The sequence below is a fragment of the Malaclemys terrapin genome, chromosome 19 (genome assembly GCF_027887155.1).
Source record: "Malaclemys terrapin pileata isolate rMalTer1 chromosome 19, rMalTer1.hap1, whole genome shotgun sequence".
In the NCBI taxonomy this organism is placed as follows: Eukaryota; Metazoa; Chordata; order Testudines; family Emydidae; genus Malaclemys; species Malaclemys terrapin.
The window spans coordinates 3,013,341-3,035,698 of record NC_071523.1 but is presented as its reverse complement, the minus strand read 5'-3'; the positions used below and the strand labels follow the sequence as shown (position 1 = coordinate 3,035,698).

Here is a 22,358-nt window from a genome sequence, read left to right as displayed (position 1 = left end):
CCCAGACTAGGAGGGGGCAACACAACTGGCCTGGTTAAATTGTTGAACTGGATATGCGTCGGCAGGCTCTTAGGCTAGAGCCCGCTATATCGTCTCATGTGTCACTTTTTAGACAAACTGCAATGTGCTCCTAATGAGAGCAGTGGAGACCCGATGCTATAGTTGTCTCTCATAAAAGCTGTTGGTACCTCAGCACACAAGCAATCGATCTACCCGACAAAAACACTGAGCCTAGTAGAAGAGAGCTGTTGAAATGGATTGCAACCTGCCTCAAGGACAGGAAACTGTTCACTGCAGAGAGAGGCACTAAATGAGGTGCCCCCTAGGACCAATAATTGAGCATAAAGTCAGCAGTAGCTAGATCCTGAGGATAACATAAGCTATACCACAGCTTTATTCCTGTGGTTATAAGGGCAGTTTAATAGACCACTAACTAAATCATTGTGTTTTACTCTGTCACTTTAGAACTTTTGACTGATTTTTGTACCTGCCTCAGTCTCTGGTCCAGCCATTTCTCATTTATTGGGATTTTCTTCTCTATACATCTCTCTTCTTCACACAGGAGTCCAAGTTTCTCCTATAACACAGTCTCTACGTTTTCACCAGTAAGTGACATCACCTGGTAAATACGTTGTTAGAGGACCATCATGCTTGCTTTGTACAATATTCTACTCACCCAAAACCTTAATAACCAAAGAAATCCAAAGTTAGGGCATAACTATCAAACATTCCATGCCACCGGCCCATCTTGTAGGATACTGTCACTGACACACTACTTTCCCTTACACATCGCATTATACTGTAAAACCTTAACGCTCACAGCAGCAACAGGGTCAGTGATACAGTGAGCAAAGACCCAACTGTTTGTAACAAAAGTATATGCCCTCAGTGTTCCCTTAACTTGCACCCTGATTGCCATGTCCACTCTGGGCACTGTGACAGCCAGAGAATAACCAGAATGTAAGAATACAGGAATGACACAATACATCCCTAGAATACCCCCTGGTACCAGGGGCTTCTGCAGGGTTGGGGTGCAGAGACACTGTGGCTAGCTCTGTGACTGCCAAAGAGGACCCCTATGCTAGGGATATGCCCAGGGCAGGGTGGGCAGGATCTTTATGGCTGCTTTGTGGCCACCAATGAAGTGGGAACATCGTCCTGGGTGATGGGAACGTCTTATTCTGATTCTTGCAAGTTGACTCAGGATCTCAAGACTTATCTACTTAGTGGTGCATTCCAGGTGATTATTGGCCCAGTATACAGAGGAGGGTGTATTCTGGATCATATTTATGGACTGGGATTGGACCTTGTCATGGTCAGCACACCGTCCCCTTTGTGCACAGATCTGGTCTTACCCAATTCCTCTCAAAGCAGAACTGATTGCCTTGCTTTGCTTTCAGACTGCCTAGGAGTACTCTGGTTTCAGAATTCTCTGCAGGAAAATACTGCAGCTGATGTACCAGGCCATTGTGGTCATCATTTTATCATTGGCCATCACAGGCCCCATGTTCACAGCATCTTTGGGGACAGCTGACAAACAGACAGACCTGCACCCGTCAGGAGGAGCATTGCTTAGTCTAGCTGGTTGTGGCAAAGCCTTTTTGCAGTTATGCCATGGCTAAGGTGAAGGCCAAGCTGTCGTCTTGGGTGATGTCTACACTACAGCCTATGTTGGCAAAACTTATATGACACTCAGGTGTGAATATTCCAACCCCGGAGCGACATAAGTGTTTGAGTGCACAGTGCTATGTCGACAGGACAGCTTCTCCTGCCAACGTCACTTATGCTGCTCACGGAGGTGGTTTTTCTATGCTGACGGGGGAGCTTTCTCCTGTCGGCACAGAGCGTCTTCACCAGACATGCTGCAGCGGCGCAGCTGTAGCAGTAGCTGCACTGCTGCACCGCTGAACGTACAGACATGGCCGTAGTTGGAACATCTATCCAGAGTAGACCAGTGGAACGGTCTCATTCTCACTAACCACGGTCCCGTCTCAGGCCGTCCATTTTGATGAAGGAGAGAGAGAGAAAGTTGTGCAGAAGTAGCTCTACTACTGTCTGGAAGGTTTTAATATCCTTGACCTATCTGTGGTCTGGTTAGAGTCTGTGGGAGCCAGACATTCTGTGTGGAGGGTGCTGGAGCTTGGAGCTCTCGTTGGGGCTCCAGAGAATGGAGTCAGGATCATCCATTTGCTCCGGCTGTTGCTGGAGGAAACTAGGTAGTAGAGAAGTGTTTATAGGGACGGGGTGGGAACGGTGGTTGTAACAAGCTGGCGTTGTTTTGTGGACTGGTCTAGATTACTGGCAGTATGTGGACAACATTGATTTTAATTATGTTTTACTGATGTAAATAAAGACTTAGACAGTGAGTGCATGTTGTCAATAAATATCCCAGGAGCTGCAGCAACTGCTTTAGCTAAGATTGCATAATAGTTTCCATACATAAGAATTATTTGCATAACAGTGACATCCCAGCCCAAGTCGCTGAAAACACTCCCCCCCTCCCACCCCCCACCCCAAAATATATAGGAACTATGTGAAACTGAAGTTTAACTGGAACCCACACAGATTCCTTGGGAATTCTGCACATAAACCAGTAAACCCGCCCACCCCCAAATTAACCCACTGATAGAAGCTTGGCTCACTCCGTCGATTACACAAACGGCTTCCTACTCACAGTCTAATACTCACACCCTTGGAAATCTTAAAAAGCAAGAAAGCCATCCTTTCAGATGATGGAAGCAAAGTCACAATGAGAAGAGAGAAAGATGTTATCATCTACGAGATTTATGTAGATTATGAGATCCACCTGATCAGCATCCTATACAGCAAACAGGGAAAGATTAAGAATGAGCTCTCAGAACTGGATACTCTCATAAGAAACCAACCTTCCACACAAACTTCCTCATGGATAGACTTTACAAAAACTAGACAAGCCATTTACAAGACAAACTTTGCCTCTCTACAAAGGAAAAAGGACACTAAACTATCTAAACTGCTACATGCCACAAGCAGCCACAACAGTAGCTCCCTTAACCCACCCAGCAATATTGTTAATCTTTCCGGCTATACTCTTAGCCCAGCAGAAGAGTCTGTCCTATCTCGGGGCCTCTCCTTTTGTCCCTCCAGACCCATGAATATGATACAGTTCTGCGGTGACCTAGAATCCTACTTTCGACGTCTCCGACTCAAAGAATATTTCCAACATACCTCTGAACAGCATACTAACCCACAGAATCCTCCCTACCAGCACTACAAAAAAAAGGATTCTGCATGGACTCCTCCGGACGGTCGAAACAACAGACTGGATTTCTACATAGATTGCTTCCGTCGACGTGCAAAGGCTGAAATTGTGGAAAAGCAACATCACTTGCCACATAACCTCAGCCATGCTGAACACAACGCCATCTACAGCCTCAGAAACAACCCTGACATCATAATCAAAAAGGCTGACAAAGGAGGTGCTGTCGTCATCATGAATAAATTGGAATATGACCAGGAGGCTGCTAGACAGCTCTCTAACACCACATTCTACAGGCCATTATCCTCTGATCCCACTGAAGATTACCTAAAGAAACTACACCATCTGCTAAAAAAACTCCCTGACAAAGCACAGGAACAAATCCGTACAGACACATGCCTAGAACCCCGACCAGGGGTATTCTATTTGCTACCCAAGATCCATAAACCTGGATATCCTGGACGCCCCATCATCTCAGGCATTGGCACCCTAACATCAGGCTTGTCTGGTTATGTAGACTCTGTCCTAAGACCCTACGCTACCAGCACTCCCAGCTATCTTCGAGACACCACTGACTTCCTGAGGAAACTACAATCCATCGGTGATCTTCCAGAAAACACCATCCTGGCCACTATGGACGTAGAAGCCCTCTACACCAATATTCCACACAAAGATGGACTACAAGCTATCAGGAACAGTATCCCTGATAATGTCACAGCTAACCTGGTGGCTGAACTTTGTGATTTTGTCCTCACCCACAACTATTTCACATTTGGGGACAATATATACCTTCAAGTCAGCGGCACTGCTATGGGTACCCGCATGGCCCCACAATATGCCAACATTTTTATGGCTGACTTAGAACAACGCTTCCTTAGCTCTCGTCCCCTAACGCCCCTACTCTACTTGCGCTACATTGATGACATCTTCATCATCTGGACCCATGGAAAAGAAGCCCTTGAGGAATTTCACCATGATTTCAATAATTTCCATCCCACCATCAACCTCAGCCTAGATCAATCCACACAAGCGGTCCATTTCCTGGACACTACTGTGCTAATAAGCGATGGTCACATCAATACCACCCTATACCGGAAACCTACTGACCGCTACACTTACCTACATGCCTCCAGCTTCCATCCAGGACACACCACACGATCCATTGTCTACAGCCAAGCTCTAAGATATAACCGCATTTGCTCCAATCCCTCGGATAGAGACAAGCACCTACAAGATCTCTATCAAGCATTCTTAAAACTACAATACCCACCTGCTGAAGTGAAAAAACAGATTGACAGAGCCAGACGAGTACCCAGAAGTCACCTCTTACAAGACAGGCCCAACAAAGAAAATAACAGAACACCACTAGCTGTCACCTTCAGCCCCCAACTAAAACCTCTCCAGCGCATCATCAGAGATCTACAACCTATCCTGAAAGATGATCCTTTACTCTCACAGATCTTGGGAGACAGACCTGTCCTCGCTTACAGACAACCCCCCAACCTAAAGCAAATACTCACCAGCAACCACACATCACTGAACAAAACCACTAACCCAGGAACCTATCCTTGTAACAAACCCCGATGCCAACTCTGTCCACATATCTATTCAAGTGACATCATCATAGGACCTAATCACATCAGCCATACCATCAGGGGCTCGTTCACCTGCACATCTACCAATGTGATCTATGCCATCATGTGCCAGCAATGCCCCTCTGCCATGTACATTGGCCAAACCGGACAGTCTCTACGCAAAAGAATTAATGGACACAAATCTGACATCAGGAATCAAAATACTCAAAAACCAGTGGGAGAACACTTTAACCTGTCTGGTCATTCAGTGACAGACCTGCGGGTGGCTATATTACAACAGAAAAACTTCAAAAACAGACTCCAAAGAGAGACTGCAGAGCTAGAATTGATATGCAAACTAGACACAATTAACTCCGGTTTGAATAAGGACTGGGAATGGCTGAGCCATTACAAACGTTGACTATCTCCCCTTGTAAGTACTCTCACACTTCTTATCACACTGTCTGTACTCGGCTAGCTTGATTATCACTTCAAAAGTTTTTTTTTTTTTTTTTTTCTCTTAATTAATTGGCCTCTCAGAGTTAGTAAGACAACTCCCACCTGTTTATGCTCTCTGTATGTGTGTATATATATCTCCTCATTATATGTTCCATTCTATATGCATCCGAAGAAGTGGGCTGTAGTCCACGAAAGCTTATGCTCTAATAAATTTGTTAGTCTCTAAGGTGCCACAAGTACTCCTGTTCTTCTTTTTGCGGATACAGACTAACACGGCTGTTACTCTGAAACTTGAGATTTATGTTGTTTGCCTGCCACCTAGTGGAGAAAAGACAGGGAAGGAAATAGCAACTCAGTGATAACATTCTCAGCAAGGTTTCAGAGTAGCAGCCGTGTTAGTCTGTATCCGCAAAAAGAACAGGAGTACTTGTGGCACCTTAGAGACTAACAAATTTGTTAGTCTCTAAGATGCCACAAGTACTCCTGTTCTTCTATTCTCAGTAGGGTGACCAGATCACCAAAGACAAATATCGGGACGCGGAGAGGGGGTGATGGGGGGGGGGGCGTGGCGAGGGGCGGGGCCAAAAAAAAAAAAAAAAAAAAAAACCCTTCCTCCGCAAGCGCTGGAGGGAGTTCCCGGGAGACTCAGGGGAAGCGCGGGGCCAGGGTGAGTAAGAGTCCGGCCTGGTCCCTTGCAGGCAGGACTCAGTCGGGTGGTAGGGCGAGGAGGGGGATGGCCCGCGGGGCCAGGCGGCGGCTGTTCTCCCCCCCTGGGCAGCGGGACTCGGGAGCAGCCGCTGCTGCAGCTCCCACTGCCGCGGGGGAGGAAGCGGCCATGGCGCTCTGCGGCTGCGGCTCTGGCGCCCCCGAACCCCCCGAGCCGGGGCCTGCTGCGGGGACCCAGCAGCGCGCACGCTGGGTCCAGCCCCTGGCCCGTCGCGTCTGGGCTGCTGCCCAGCTGGTGCTATCGCGCGGCGGCCCCGGAGTGGGGGCAGCAGGCCCCAGCCCCCCCGTCCCGCAGGGGAACGAACGGGGCTGGGCTGCCGATGCCTCCGCCCCGGGGCCGCCGCGGGATAGCACCAGCTGGGCAGCAGCCCAGACGCGACCGGCCAGGGGCTGGGCACAGCGTGCGCGCTGCTGGGTCCCCGCAGCAGGCCCCGGCTCGGGGGGTTCGGAGGCGCCGCAGCCGCGGAGCGCCATGGCCGCTTCCTCCCCCGCGGCAGTGGGAGCTGCAGCAGCGGCTGCTCCTGAGTCCCGCTGCCCGGGGGGGGGTGAGAACAGCCGCCGCCTGGCCCCGCGGGCCGCCCCCCTCCTCTCCCTACCGCCCGACTGCGTCCTGCCTGCTCGGGGCCAGGCCGGACTGTTACTCACCCCGGCCCCCGGCCCCGCGCTTCCCCTGAGTCTCCCCGGCCTCCCTCCAGCGCTTGCAGAGGGAGGGGGAATGGTGAGCCCGGGGAAGAGGCGGGGATTCGGGGAGGGAGCCAATCGGGGGAGGAGGGGGCGGAGTCGGGCGGGGGGGGGGGGGGCTGCGAGCACTTCCGGGCTCTAGGCTCCGGGGCATTTCCTTGTTTGTCCGGTTGTCCCGACCGCACGTCGGTCGGGACGCGGGACAAACAAGGAAATATCGGGACGGTCCCGATAAAATCGGGACGGTCCCGATAAAATCGGGACGTCTGGTCACCCTAATTCTCAGCAAGATAGAGGTGCAATCCCACGGCCATAGGTCACTAGTCATTTAAAACACTTGGTGGCCAAGATCTTTTTAAAAGAGACATTTTGGGTGCCCAGAGAAACCTTAAAAAGGCCCAATTTTCAGAGAGGTCTGAGCACCCACTCTTTGAAAATCAGGCCCTTCAAGGTGTCAAAATCAAGGTTTTGGGCCTTCAAAATCACTAATCAATTTTGAAAGTCTTGGCCCTTGATTTTCAAGTACTAAACAACTTACAGTGACTATCAAAAGGCACAGAAACAAATATATAGACAAAGTAAATTCCAAGCAAATAAATCTACTGTTAATTTAGTACAAGGTTCAGAAAACAAGTGCTCAAAAGTTACAAATTCCAAATGTAAACGCAGAACACACCCTTAGCTCTCGCTCTCTCTCTCTCTCTCTGCCCGCTAATGCAGAAATACTTCCAACCCTTGTTGCTGGTGATACTCAACGAGGGCAGGGTATTTAATGAGGCTAATGAAAGGCTGAGGAATAGAAGAAGAGAGACTGATGGGAATAAAGGAGTGGGGATTGACATTACCATATCCGAGGTAGAAGCCAAACTCGAACAGCTTAACGGGACTAAATCGGGCGGACCGGATGATCTTCATCCGAGAATATTAAAGGAACTGGCGCGAGAAATTGCAAGCCCGTTAGCGATAATTTTTAATGAATCTGTAAACTCGGGGGTGGTACCGTTTGACTGGAGAATAGCTAATGCGGTTCCTATTTTCAAGAAGGGGAAAAATATTGACCCGGGTAACTACAGGCCTGTTAGTTTAACATCTGTAATATGCAAGGTCTTGGAAAAAAATTTTGAAGGAGAAAGTAGTTAAGGACCTTGAGGACAATGCCAATTGGGACAAATTACAACACGGTTTTACGAAAGGTAGATCGTGCCAAACCAACCTGATCTCCTTCTTTGAGAAAGTAACAGATTATTTAGATAAAGGAAATGCGGTGGATCTAATATACCTAGAGTTCAGTAAAGCGTTTGATACGGTACCTCATGAGGAATTATTGGTTAAATTGGAAAAGATGGGGATTGATATGAAATCCAGAGGTGGATAAAGAACTGGTTAAAGGGGAGACTGCAGTGAGTCGTACTAAAAGGTGGACTGTCAGGTTGGAGGGAGGTTACCAGTGGAGTTCCTCAAGGTTCGGTTTTGGGTCCGATTTTATTTAATCTATTCATTACTGACCTGGGAATGTAGGAGTGTGCTGGTAAAGTTTGCAGATGACACAAAGTTGGGAGGTATTGCCAAATCGGAGAAGGATCGGGATATCCTGCAGGGAGATTTGGATGACCTTGTAAACTGGAGTAATACTAATAGGATGAAATTTAACAGTGAGAAATGTAAGGTTATGCATTTAGGGATAAATAACAAGAATTTTAGTTATAAGCTAGGGATGCATCAGTTGGAAGTAACGGAAGAGGAGAAGGACCTCGGAGTCCTGGTTGATCGCAGGATGACTATGAGTCGGCAATGTGACGTGGCCGTGAAAAAAGCTAATGCAGTCTTGGGATGCATTAGGCGAGGTATTTCTAGTAGGGATAAGGAGGTGCTGGTTCCGTTATACAAGGCACTGGTGAGACCTCATTTGGACTACTGTGTGCAGTTCTGGTCTCCCATGTTTAAAAAGGATGAAATCAAACTGCAATGGGTACAAAGAAGGGCCACTAGGATGATCCGAGGAATGGAAAATCTGTAGTGTGAAAGGAGACTCGAGGAGCTCGGTTTGTTTACCTTAACCAAAAGAAGGCTGAGGGGGGATATGATTACTCTCTTTAAATATATTAGAGGGATAAATACCAGGGAAGGAGAGGAATTATTTCAGCTCAGTACTAATGTGGACACGAGAATGAATGGATATAAACTGGCCTTGGGGAAGTTTAGGCTTGAAATTAGACGAAGGTTTCTAACCATCAGAAGGGTGAAATTTTGGAACAGCCTTCCGAGGGAAACAGTGGGGGCAAAAGACCTCTCTGGCTTTAAGATTAAGCTTGGTAGGTTTATGGAGGGGATGGTTTGATGGGATAAAGTGATTTTAGTCATTAGGTCAATAACGTGCCATCGCTGGTAATTAGCAACAATGGTCAATGATGGGATATTAAAAGTTACTACAGAGAACTTTTTCCAGAGGGTCTGGGTAGAGAATCTTGCCCGCATGCTCGGGGTTCAGCTGATCGCCATATTTGGGGTCGGGAAGGAATTTTCCTCCAGGGTAGATTGGCATAGGCCCTGGAGGTTTTTCGCCTTCCTCCGCAGCATGGGGCAGGGGTCACTTGCTGGAGGATTCTCAGCGATTTGAAGTCTTTAAATCATGATTTGGGGACTTCAACAGCTGAGTCAAGGGAGAGAATTCTTCCAGGAGTGGGTGGGTCAGCTTTTGTGGCCCGCATCATGCGGGAGGGCAGACTAAATGATCATAATGGTCCCTTCTGACCTTAGAGTCTAAGAGTCAATTTTATGTATTTTTTTAATTTAGAGAATATCACTAATAAAGCTTTAGAATAGTAAAAAGTGAGAGAATTCTAGAAGTCCAATTTCCTTACTACTTATGCTGTTTATTCACTTTTTACATTTTGCTCAAATTGGATTATGGCAATCACAAAGTTTAAGGCCAGAAGGGACCATTAGATCATGGAGTCCAGTGGTTTTCGACCTGTGGTCCGTGGACCCCTGGGTTCACAAACTATGTCTAAGGGATCTGCAAAAAGTGACTATAAAAATAAAAGAACAGTAGTACTTGTGGCAGTTTAGAGACTAACAAATTTACTTGAGCATAAGCTTTCGTGGGATAAAACCCACTTAGTCGGATGCATGCAGTGGAAGATACAGTAGAAAAATATATATATACACAGAACACAGGAAAAAATGGGTGTTGCCATACCAACTGTAACAAGGGTAATTAATTAAGGTGAGCTATTAGGTGAGCTATTATCAGCAGAAGAAAAAAAACCTTTTGTCAGTGATAATCAGGATGGCCCATTTCCAAACATTGACAAGAAGGTGTGAGTAACAGTAGGGGGAAAAATATAGCTAGGAGTACTGGTAGCATAGGGCCTGAGGAGAGAGTCTACATAGCCAGACAATCCTGTTGTCAGGGTGCCAATGCCTGAGATGATGGGGCGTCCAGGATTTCCAGGTTTATGGATCTTAGGTAGCAGATAGAATACCCCTGACCCAGGTATTAGGGGTATGTCTGTGTGGATTTGTTCTTGTGCTTTTTCAGGGAGTTTCTTGAAGTGGGTTTTAGTCCATGAAAGTTTATGCTCAAATAAATGTGTTAGTCTCTAAGGTGCCACAAGTATTCTTCGTTCTTTTTGCTGATGGCTATCACTCTGAAACCTATGAAAATAAAGTTTCAGATCCCAGAAAAGGCATTCCGTTTTTCTGATCAATGAAAGTCTGTGAATATCTCCACGCACGGTTCAAAACCTTGGAAGTATGGTCATTCCCATAGAACCCACAGTTTAGCGCCCTTTCTCACGCTGCATTGAATGCAGTACTGAGTACATGCAACACTTATAGCTGAATTCTGCTCAGTCCGTTTTCAGTCTAAGACTTCTACGGTTGGGGTCTGTGGACCACAGGATGAATTTCCAAAGGGGTCCGCACCGCCATTCGAAATTTTATAAGGGTCCACAAGTGAAAATCACTGATCAAGTCTGACCCCTTGTATATCAGGTCCTTAGTACTGAAATGTTTGGGTTTCAAATCCTGCAGGGGAATATTTACTTGTTTAATAACTGTTTTCACTGGCATTTTTTTAAATTATGGAAACTTTCCTATTGGTTTTATAAAAACTCATTTCTTGTTGCACACTGTGACCCTTAGCCAGCCTCTCCCAGATGGCCTGTAAATTACCTCCTCCCAGCTCTGCCAAAACTGGCTGCAAAGGCCTCTCAAACAAACAAAACTTGGAGGGGTGGGGGGTAACTCATCACAACAAAATGGAGTCCCGAGGGGGTGCCATTTTCCCAGTGCTCCTCCACAGCTTGGAAGCAAAGTCAAAGCAGCTCAGTCTTAGGGCTTGTCTACACTACCGGCCGGATCAATGGGCAGCGATTGATCCAGCGGGGGTCGATTTATCGTGTCTAGTATAGAGACGATAAATCAACCGCCGATCTCTGGTACTCCACCTCAAAGGAAAGCGCAAGGGGAATCGACAGGAGAGCATCTCCCGTCAACACACCGTAGTGAAGACACCACGGTAAGTAGATCTAAGTACGTCGACTTCAGCTACGTTATTCACGTAGCTGAAGTTGCATAACTTAGATCAATCCTCCTTCCTCCCCTCCCCCCCGTAGCATAGACCAGCCCTCATTCTCCCCCTCCCAAGCCTGGGAGAGGTTAGCAGATCCTCTTCCTACCAGTCTCTTTCTCCCTCCTTCCCAGAACTCATCCTGATTGGCTGAGAGAAGGGAGCTCTGCCCCCTCCCTCCCACGTACTACAAGGCTCCTGGCCCCAGGTCCTAAACAAAATAGTAGCCAGGGGTTTTCCCAGATACCATCATCCCAAGACCACACCCTCTCTCTCAGCATCTGTCGCTATCCTTCCCTGGGTTTGTCTGCACCAGAACTCCTGGAATGGGATAGTCTGCCTGCCCTGTCTAGAACTTCCCCCTCTGACTTTAAAGGGCCAGTATAACATAACCATTACACACCACCATCCTTTTACACTCTCCTCAGAGCAAGCCCATGGTCCTGCTCTCCAGACTTTACCCAGCGGGGGAAAAATTGCATTTGTTTCCCAGGTTAATACCAGGCCAGAAGGACAAAGGGCTGTAGGTGATTCCACTGTTTGTCTTTCCACCAGCAGGTGATTCCACTGTTTGTCTTTCATAGTTTCGAACCATCATAAAGGCACGTGACCAGTGACTAAAGTGACTACCCATGAGGTAGTAATATAGCGTACCCACTGCCCATTAAACTACTAGCCATTCCTTGGTGGTGGAACACAGAGTTTTTCCAGGCAAAAAGCTTGTGACTTAGTTATAGGACAGAATGCTCCCCTTCAAACTCTTGTGAGAGAACAGTCCCCAAACCTAGTTGTCACACAAATGAGTGATCAGAATTGGGGAGTGTAATATTATAGGCTGGGAGCATAAAATGTCTTTCAAATGACTGAGGCCTCTTTCATGCTGATCAGTCCCATTCACCAGTTTTGGAAACAACTGCTTCATCAGTTCAGTTAATGGAGTGGCTAGGACAGCAAATTGGGCTACAAATAGTCTGTAATATCCTGCTAACCGCCAGAAGTGCCCACAGTTGTTTCTTTGTGGTAGAAACTAACCAATTCTTCAGGGCCTCTATTGTATCCTTCGAGGGCTGAATGCATCCGTTCCCAACCTAGCAGCTTAGGTATTTTATTCTTGGTTCCTGAATCTGCAATTTTTAGGTAGGTTGTGAGCCCAGCTGCTCCAACACATAATCCGTGAATCACGGGAATGTAGTAGGTGCTCTGTGCAACACAAGAGATGCCAAGGTGAACTGAAGTAGACCAAAAGGGGTGGCAAAAACAGTCCCGCTCTGGAGATGCTGGTGTTGAGGGGAAATCTGCTGGTAACCAGATCCAAGGCTGGTGTATTCTTTTTAGGATAAGCATTTCAGAGAGAACATTTTTTCTATATAAATGTTACTTTGGTATCCTGTAACCAAGCAGCCTGCTTTAAAGCAACATCATAGCCCCGGTGGGAACAGAACTGCAGGGTCTGAGCCTAAGCCAGACCTACGGTGGCGATCATGGTTGATACATGAGAGACTGCGCAACCCACCAAGTGGGAAAATGGGGTAGAATTACCCCAAGATCTAGAGGGGATGGATTCAGACACCTGGAGGGGTCAGAGGAGCAGTTTGCCCCATAACTGTGACAGGTTCTAGATAGAGTCTCTAATGCCAAGTGCCCCAGCGTGACCGGTTGTTCCATCATGCAAAGGATGCATTACAATGGTTCTGCAAGAGGGGGGGACCCTTCCATCCTTAACTATGAGATCCAGCTCTCCTTGTGGTCACTGCCCATACAAAAACAAGGAAAAAGTCCTGTGGAAGTGTGGGATATCTCACAGATTGCAAAGATATGGCAATAACCTATCACCATCTTTTGCATCTGTTTCCACAAATTTCTGGAGCATTAATTTCAGGGTATGGTGAAATCACTCCACCAGTTAGTCTGTAGTACAGGTGGTTTTACCTTCAGTAGCTGCCATACCTCTTAACATGTGGGACACAATGTTAATCCCCACCCAATAAGGATCTCTGTGGGCAACTTTTCCCAGGAGATATGTGGTGTTTGGTCTAGTGGTCCCTCTTGTACCCCTGTGGCAGCCACATTCTCATTGCTGTGATCAGTGGAAGTACTTCCCCCGTTCTCATCTGAGGTGGCCATTTCATTTTCTCTTCCCTAGTGTGATTCAAATTCACCCTGGCTTCACCCTGCCTTCCATTTCCAGCTTCTGGACTTCCAAGGACAGAACCAAACTTTACAAAGATCTGAGTCCACCAGGGGGAGTGCAAGTATAAATCCCGCGGGCGGGCTCTCCTTCTTGTCTGGGTCCTGACTGTAGGGCAATAGCTGAATCCAGTAGGTCCCAGAAATGCTTCCAGTCTCATCCAATCACCATCAGCCTGGGTAAGGGTCTTGAGATTTCTACTGGAATCTCCTCTTCATGATTCCCCATCCACATGACAACAATAGGAGTGGGATGAGGCTTTACATCTCCAAGTACAAATGAAACAGATATGTGTTTAGCAAGTGCTCTGCTAGTATCAGATCCCCTCAGACTGGTGCCTGGCTACATCCTGAGTCCACTAGGCCAGATGTGGTTTTCCCTTCAGTTTGGACAGGCAGCAGAAATCCTCCAGGTACCTTATCTGATACACATACCGTAAAGCTACAAGTCTGCTCCTGTCCTGAAAAATCTCACTCCATTAGTAGTCAGAATGTCTTTATCTATCCAAACCAACTGCACCAAAAGCACTGCCTGAAACCCTCAGATTGCCAAGAGCAGGGCAAAGAATCAGGCTCCTGACACCTCTCCACTCTCTGCTGCACAGAAACGGCACTACTGTGTATGCATCACTCCCCTTTTACTCACCGGTCCAACACACACCCGTCACAAAAAGAAAAGTGAAGGAAAACTGCAGCGGGCTATGAAAGGTATTTAAACACAATATCCAGCAGAATTACAAAGAAAAGCAGTCACTAAAAAAGCACAAAATGATCCCTGTTGGAAGGGATCGCAGGGGTTTAGGAAACAGGACCATTACTCACAGAAACTGAAATATGAACACAATAATTATATTAAACATAATTAAGAAGCTAACATAAACTGACATTGTGAAATTGTAACATCATCTATCAGGGCTGAGAATAAGCCACTATTAGAAAGACACCAGGTCTTTCAAAGTTATTTTAAAGTAAACTCTGAGCCAGATCCCATTCTGACTGAAATCAATGACAAAACTCATTGGCTTCAGTGGGAGCAGGATTGGACCCCTTTTGGTTAACTGAATAAATACATTACTTTATAACAACTCTGAATATCTGTTCTCCTGCTCTTTCTAGTGGTGCAGCTGATTCTGTTCTGTTCTGCAAACTGAGTGCCTCTTGGAAATATAATTAAAATTGCAGCCACACTGAAAGAGGCAGCAACCCCATTCACTGAATGGAGACAACAAAATAAAGACCAGTATTTCTAAACTGATTTAAAATTTAATTTTAATGGTATACAATAATTTATACATACATTCTGTCTACCTAGATAACTGTATATTACACAGACTTCTCTATAACATTTTGTTCTCTAAAGTACAAGAAGAAATCACTCTTGTTTCCTACAAGGCAGCACTCAGCCAGCTTCCCTGAATAACCTGTAGTCCCTGACATTTGTTACAGCACAAATACTGAAGCGTTTTCAGAGAAAGGAGAGAGGGATTACCCTGCTGGAGTTGCAGCTGTGTAAACTCAATTTTGAGTTGTTCATTTTCTTTTTCAAACTCAGTGGTGAAAGCGTCTCGCTCTGCGGTGAGGCTACGGACATGGCCCACATAATTCTCCACCTAGAAACAAAGAGAGCAACAAGATTTCGAACTTTGGATGTGTGACTTTCATTTACAAACAAGTCATTAGCATCACTAGCTCACATAGTACCCTCAGAAGTTACTGTCTGATCCCCAATGCACTTCTGCCAGGAAGAAATGAAACATTCACAGAGTAGCACTTTGTTATGTTCTTTACAAGTTTAAGGATTTTGTGACTACAAAGGCTCTATTCATTTCTCTCTCCAAAGGGGTAACTAAAATTGACTGAAAGGCCCAACATTAGGGAAAGGGAAATAGCCCAGGGAGGCGCACAATGGCATGGACACCAAAAACCCTGGTGTGTGCGTATGCATGTGCCTTTTTGTGTGTACCTGTGTGCGTGTTTTAAACACACAGTGTTTAAAGTCTAAGCTACAGTCTGAGTTACTAGCTAGCTAACTATGAAAAACTGGACCCAAAGAGGCAACCAAAGGACAGAACTGATGGGGGCGGGGGGGAAGCATTGACACTGAACTATACTCCAACCAAACTGCAGCTTTGGCAGCCAGAAGGAGTTGAAGAGGGTTTAGAGCCACCCTCCAAACCCTACGTAAGAGGAGGAGATGGGGAGTGAGTGGCCCCAACGGATGGTACATTCTAGAAAATTCTGAGCATGCAGGCCAGGCCATATTTGTGCCAAGAATAGAGGTCCATATGGCCAATTCCCATTTAAAGCAGAATGGGGATCACCCACATATAGGGAGTAAAAATAAGCCTTATAATGGAACATTGATTGCAGCCTTAACTATGGAGTCATGACCAGCTTGCCTCTCTAATTAGGCTATGTGCGAGATGGAAAGAACCGTTGATTTTCAATGCCCAGAGTGATCTGTGGGGCTAGTACAGCCATCTTGTACTTGTCACCTGCACAGACTTTTTATATGGAATTAAATGAGTCTCAAGCTTGGAAACCCCCAGTGCCATTTTCCATAGCCACTTCCTCACTTTGAAACCCGTGAGCTTAACACAACGTTTTTTGTTTTCAATTTCTCCTATGTTAATTAAATTTAAAAAAAAAACACCTTTGTGAATGCAGAGTTAAGGTTTCCCGGGGACAGCTCCAGAACATCAAGTTCAACAAAACTCAAACTTCAGAAAACCAGGAAATACAAAGTTAAAGTATATGCCCTTAACTCTGCCCCTACCCCCAAGCTGGCAATTGCCACTGGGAGTTACTGCATGCCCTGCAACTGCATTCAGTGTGAGAGCTATAGTTGTAGTGAATGGTCTGAATCGTGGAGGTGTTGGTGGGGCAGGTTGGTAGAAGTGTGTTTTTGAGCTGAGGAGATGGGGATTCGTTTTAGGAGCATCACAGAGCTGTGACTGATTTTGGGCCCAGCCCATGTGTGCGAGTAAAGGAAAGGGAGGTATATGTATCTTGAGAATGTAGCCTGCATCATCTTATTGCAAAATTGTGTAGGTTGTCTCAAGACACCTCCCCCACTCCCCTCCTGTGCCTTCCCCCAGGAATTGTGGGTAGAGTGGGATATGAGAGCAGTCCATAGGTTTAATGATGGGTAAAGGAAAATATAGATTTAGATGGTATCCTATGTGAATCAGTACTGTAATTTAATTTCACAAGTGTGGTATTCTGTCGGGAGACTAGGCTACGTATTTGAGTGCAAGGCAGGTGCAGGTAGCTCTTTTCCTTTACAGTGAAAAGGCAGAGGTGAGCATGTGTGATATGGAGCAATGCTCAAAGAGGGCAAAGTTATGATGATGCGGGAGTGTACCTTAACACTGTATTTCCTAGTTTTCAGCAATGCTTTCCTTCATCTCTTGGCTATTCAGGAAAGTGGTGGTGACATCACAGAAATATTGCACAAAGTTATGTATACCAAATGTCAGGTGACTCTGGACACCTAACTGGAGGTGACACAGAGAGTATGGCCTGGTCTACACTGGGGGACGGATCGATCTAAGTTTTGCAACTTCAGCGACGTGAATAGTGGAGCTGAAGTCGACGTACTTAGATCTACTCACCGCAGTGTCTTCACCGCGGTAAGTCGACGGCTGACACTCTCCCGTCGACTCCGCCTGTGCCTCTCACCTTGGTGGAGTACCGGAGTCGACGGGAGAGCGCTTGGCAGTCAATTTATCGTTTCTAGTCTAGATGCGATAAATCGACCCCCACTGGATCGATCGGTGCCCGTCGATCCAGCGGGTAATGTAGACAAGCCCTAAGATAGCTAAAGCTGCCCATCAACTAACTGAACTCTTGCTGCATAAACCTATGCTGGATTTTGTAATCTTTCTAAATACAATTTGGCATTATCCATTAAGTCAGTAAAAAAGCACTATTATCCCTAATTTAGAGTAACTCGTATGCAATCCGTTGCTAACTAGCACTGAGTGATCTGATAATTAAAATGAATCCATTTTTAATTTTATCCTGATAACAAACAATGCTCATAGAGACAAAAAGGCATCCTTTAACAATTGGAAGTCAAATCCTACTGAGGAAAATAGAAAGGAGCATAAACTCTGGCAAGTCAAGTGTAAAAGTATAATTAGGCAGGCCAAAAAAGAATTTGAAAAGCAACTAGCAAAAGACAAGAACTAACAGCAAAACATTATTTAAATACATCAGAAGTAGGAAGCCTGCCAAACACTCAGTGGGGCCACTGGACAATTGTGCTAATGGGTCACTCAAGGAAGACAAGGCCATTGTGGAGAAACCAAATGAATTCTTTGCATCAGTCTTTACTGCAGAGGATGTGAGGGAGATTCGCACACCTGAGACATTCTTTCTGGGTGACCAATCTGAGGAACTGTCCCAGACTGAGGTGTTGATAGAGGAGATTTTGTAACGAACTGATAAATTAAATAGTAATGAGTCACCAAGACTTGATGGTATTCACCCAAGAGTTCTGAAGTATCAGGGGGTAGCCGTGTTAGTCTGTATCTACAAAAACAACAAAGAGTCTGGTGGCACCTTAAAGACTAACAGATTTATTTGGGCATAAGCTTTCGTGAGTAAAAACCTCACTTCTTCGGATGCATCATGTTCTGAAGGAACTCAAATATGAAATTGCAGAACTAGTAAGTATAGTATGTAACCTATCATTTAAATCAGCTTCTGTAACAGAAGACTGGATGATAGCTAATGTAAACAGCAATTTTTAAAAAAGGCTCCAGAGGCGATCCTGGCAAATTACAGGCAAGTAACCTAACTTCAGTACCAGCCAAATTGGTTGAAACAATAGTACAGAACAGAATTATCAGACACATAGCTGAACATGATTTGTTGGGGGAAGAGTCAGCATGGCTTTTGTACAGGGAAATCATGCCTCACCACTCTATTAGAATTCTTTGAGGGTGTCAACAAACACGTGGACAAGGGTGATTCAGTGGCTATAGCGTATGTGGCCTTTTAGAAAAGCTTTGACAAGGTCACTCACCAAAAGCTCTTAAGCAAAGTAAGCAGTCATGGGATAAGAGGGAAGGTCCTCTCCTGGATCAGTAACTGGTTAAAAGTGAAATCCTAATAGAAAGCACAAATATTTATGAAGATTACTCGAATGTCAATTAGTTCTTACCTCTCTCATTTCTTCTGCTTGCTGTTGTCTAAGGTTCTCTAAGTCCTGACTAGCAGACCGTAACTTGTCTTCATTACACAGGAATAATTGCCAAACATAACAAAGTTGCTCATCTACAGAAGCTGAAGGGTCGATTCCTTCTTCCTTGAGCCTCTCAAGTATGTCTTCCACCTGTACTTTTTCCTGTCAGAATAAATCATCAAATGTAACCTACTCAAACATCTAAAACAGGGGTGGCCAACCTGAGCCTGAGAAGGAGCCAGAATTTACCAATGAGCATTGGCAAAGAGCTACAGTAATACATCAGTAGCCCCCCCCCATCAGCTCCCCCATCCCCACTCCCAGTGCCTCCCACCCACCGGCAGCCCCACTGATCAGTGCCTTCCCCTTCCCGATCAGTTGTTTTGTGGCGTCCAGGAGGCTCTGGAGGGGAGGAGGGAGGAGCGAGGGCACAGCAGGCTCAGAGGAGGCGGGAAGGGGTGGAGTGGGGGCAGGGCCTGTGGCAGAGCGAGGGATTGAGCAGAGAGCACCCCCCGGCACATTGGAAAGTTGGCGCCTGTAGCTCCAGCCCCGGAGTCAGTGCCTATACAAGGAGCTGCATATTAACTTCTGAAGAGCCGCATGTGGCTCCGGAGCCACAGGTTGGCCACCCCTGATCTAAAACATTTCCTCCTGGGAAAGATTTGTGTGGGCATAATATTTCTGAACCAGTAAAAGTTAAGTTGTAATTAATGTGCACTTACTGGCAGTGCAGAAAACAATAAAACTAATGTGATGGAAGCATATGACTCCCAAAGGCATTTAATCATATCAAATTTGATTACTCTTGTTTGATGAGAGGGATTTGGGATATGAGGATCCCTGCCCTTATTTCCCGTTATGGGAAGCGATTCAAAAATATACCATAGAGATTACCAGACTCACATACCATACACTTGTTTGGATTCTATTCCAAAACTCAAGGATTTCTGCAATCACTTAATAACGGCTGATAGCAGCTCCCAGCTAACCAATTTTGGAAATTTTAAAGAAGGACAGGTGTTTCCTGATCTATTGATTGTATGTTAATCAGTATTCCCAAGTTAGCATTCTGCGTTTGGAAGGGTCCTGCTTCAAGATCAGACCCAGAGTTACTATGAGGACCCTGATGCTCATGTGAAAGACATTCACACTTAGGAAAGGCCTCTTGAGTGTAATGTTTTTATTAAGACAATTAGCAAATTCAAACACTCCAAAGCAAAATGGGTAGAGATAATACAGAATGGTCAAGACGTCCTGCAGCAGGACATTTGTACACCATCTCTTGCGGATATCTATGATCAATGAGACGAGTGGTCCTATCTCTGGCATGCCAAGAAGATCCCAAGAGGCTAGGCTGAGATTATAGGGTTACATGGCAGCCATGAATATTCATAAAGATGTCTGGCATCCTCTCTCCATATCTAAACTTCCTCACCCTAATAATGTTGAGGGTGCCCTCCTCTGAAACGTTATTATGCCATTTACCTCAAGCTTATTAGTATATATGTCAATTGGTGGCCATTGCATTCTTGTGGTTGAACATCTGCTGGTGATGTTCCTATCTTAAAATATCCCAAACTAGAATCAACTGGCATCCAGCAGTTACCTATCAGTTTAATCATACTTGTTTATTACAACATTCTATCTTATGATATCTTATGATCCAGGATTACTCCTGGTTAGCTGCTTATGCTAAGACTTATGCTAAGGGTATGTCTATACTACCCGTCGGATCGGCAGGTTGTGTTCAATGTATTGATCCGCTAATCGACGCCCATACTCCACCTCGGCAGGAGGAGTAAGTGGAGTCAACGGGGGAGCCGCGGCAGTCGACTCACCGCCGTGAGGACGGCCAGGTAAGTCGAACTAAGATACTTCGACTTCAGCTACACGAATAGCGTAGCTGAAGTTGTGTATCTTAGTTCGAACTCCCCCCCCCCCCCCCCCAGCGAAGCCCAGGCCTAAGGCTTTTGGGCTTACGCTTCAATCTGGCTAAGCTACTGTCTTAGCCCTGGTCTACACTACGAGTTTAGATTGAATTTAGCAGCGTTAGATCAATTTAACCCTGCACCCGTCCACACAACGAAGCCATTTTTGTCAACTTAAAGGGCTATTAAAATTGATTTCTGTACTCCTCCCTGACGAGGGGATTAGCGCTAAAATCGACCCTGCTGGGTCAAATTTGGGGTAGTGTGGATGCAATTCGACGGTATTGGCCACCGGGAACTATCCCAGAGTGCTCCATTGTGACCGCTCTGGACAGCACTCTCAACTCAGATGCACTAGCCAGGAACACAGCAAAAGCCCCATTTCCTGTTTGGCCAGCGCGGAGAGCTGATCAGCACAGGTGACCATTCGGTTCCAGAATCGCAAAAGAGCTCCAGCATGTACTGAACGGGAGGTACTGGATCTGATCGCTCTTTGGGGAGACGAATTCGTGCTATCAGAACTCCGTTCCAAAAGATGAAATGCCAAAATATTTGAAAAAAATCTCCAAGGGCATGATGGACAGAGGCTACAACAGGGACCCGCAGCAGTGCCACATGAAAATTAAGACACTCAGGCAAGCCTACCAAAAAAACGAAGAGGCAAACGGCCGCTCCGGGTCAGAGCCCCAGACATGTCGCTTCTATGATGAGTGCATGAAATTTTAGGGGGCGCCCCTACCACTACCTCACCTCAGTCCATGGACACCTGCAAGGGGGGAGTCTCATGCAACAAGGATGAGGATTTTGGGGACAAGGAAGATGAGGAGGTGGAGGAGGATGAGGATAGTGCACAGCACGCAAGCGGAGAAACCATTCTCCGCAACAGCCAGGAACTGTTTATCACCCTAAAACCAATACCCTCCCAACACGGGCTCACGGACCATGAAGCCGGAGAAGGCACCTCTGGTGAGTGTACCTTTGTAAGTATAATGCATGGTTTAAAAGCAAGCATGTTTAATGATTAAATTGCCCTGAAGACTTGGGATGCATTCACGGCCAGTATAGCCCCTCTTTTAAATGGCCAACCCAATGGGTGCTTGGTATGGGAAAGGAGGCCACTGCTGTTTGAAACCATTGCCACATGTTTTGAAGGTTGAAGAAGCTGAAAGACTGTGGCTTACCATGGCTGCCTGCAAGCCGAATTCTGTTGCCCGGCCCTGCGTATGTGATCTCACACACCAGACCGGCAGGCCCTCAATATAAGAGGCAAAATGCGACCTTGTACCGAAAGCACATGTGCTATGTAATGTTAACAGCTTGGTTCACCGTGAAAGTCTACCCACTGTTCTCTAAAATGTGTCTTTTTAAATACTACTCTCCCTTTTTTTCCTCCCGCAGCTGCAAATATTTCAACGTTATCCCTATCATCTCCATCCCAGAGACTAGCGCAGATAAGAAGGCGAAAAAAACGCATTTGTGATGAAATGTTCTCTGAGCTCACGCAGTCCTCCCGCACTGAAAGAGCTCAGCAGAATGTGTGGAGGCAAATAATGTCAGAGTCCAGGAAAGCAGAAAATGAAAGCGAGGACAGAAGGGACGAATGAGATGAGAGGTGGTGGGAGCAAGAAGAGAGGTGGCAGGAACAAGATGAGAGATGGTGGCAGCACAATGAGCGGAGGCAGGATGCAATGCTGAGACTACTGGGGGATCAAACTGACATGCTCCGGCGTCTGGTGGAGCTGCAGAAAAGGCAGCAGGAGCACAGACCATCGTTGCTCCCCCTGTGTAACCGCCTGCCCGC

At 46.2% G+C, this 22,358-nt stretch overlaps 1 protein-coding gene across 4 annotated transcripts in view; it reads right to left on the bottom strand.

The window, feature by feature from the left end:
- CCDC30 (coiled-coil domain containing 30) overlaps positions 1-22,358 on the bottom strand; it is a 123,038-nt gene that overhangs the window by 97,300 nt on the left and 3,380 nt on the right. For 3 of the 4 annotated variants that reach the window (XR_008442809.1, XM_054009324.1, XM_054009325.1), the window contains exons 2-3: positions 18,609-18,791; positions 14,928-15,048 (exon numbers count right to left, since the gene is read on the bottom strand). Coding sequence is in view for 2 of the 4 variants with exons in the window: in XM_054009324.1 (XP_053865299.1) it covers positions 14,928-15,048; positions 18,609-18,791 (304 nt within the window). In the remaining 2 variants the exon portion in view is untranslated. Of the gene's footprint in view, positions 1-14,927; positions 15,049-18,608; positions 18,792-22,358 lie in introns of those variants that run through there. The other variant, XM_054009326.1, reaches the window with a different exon arrangement.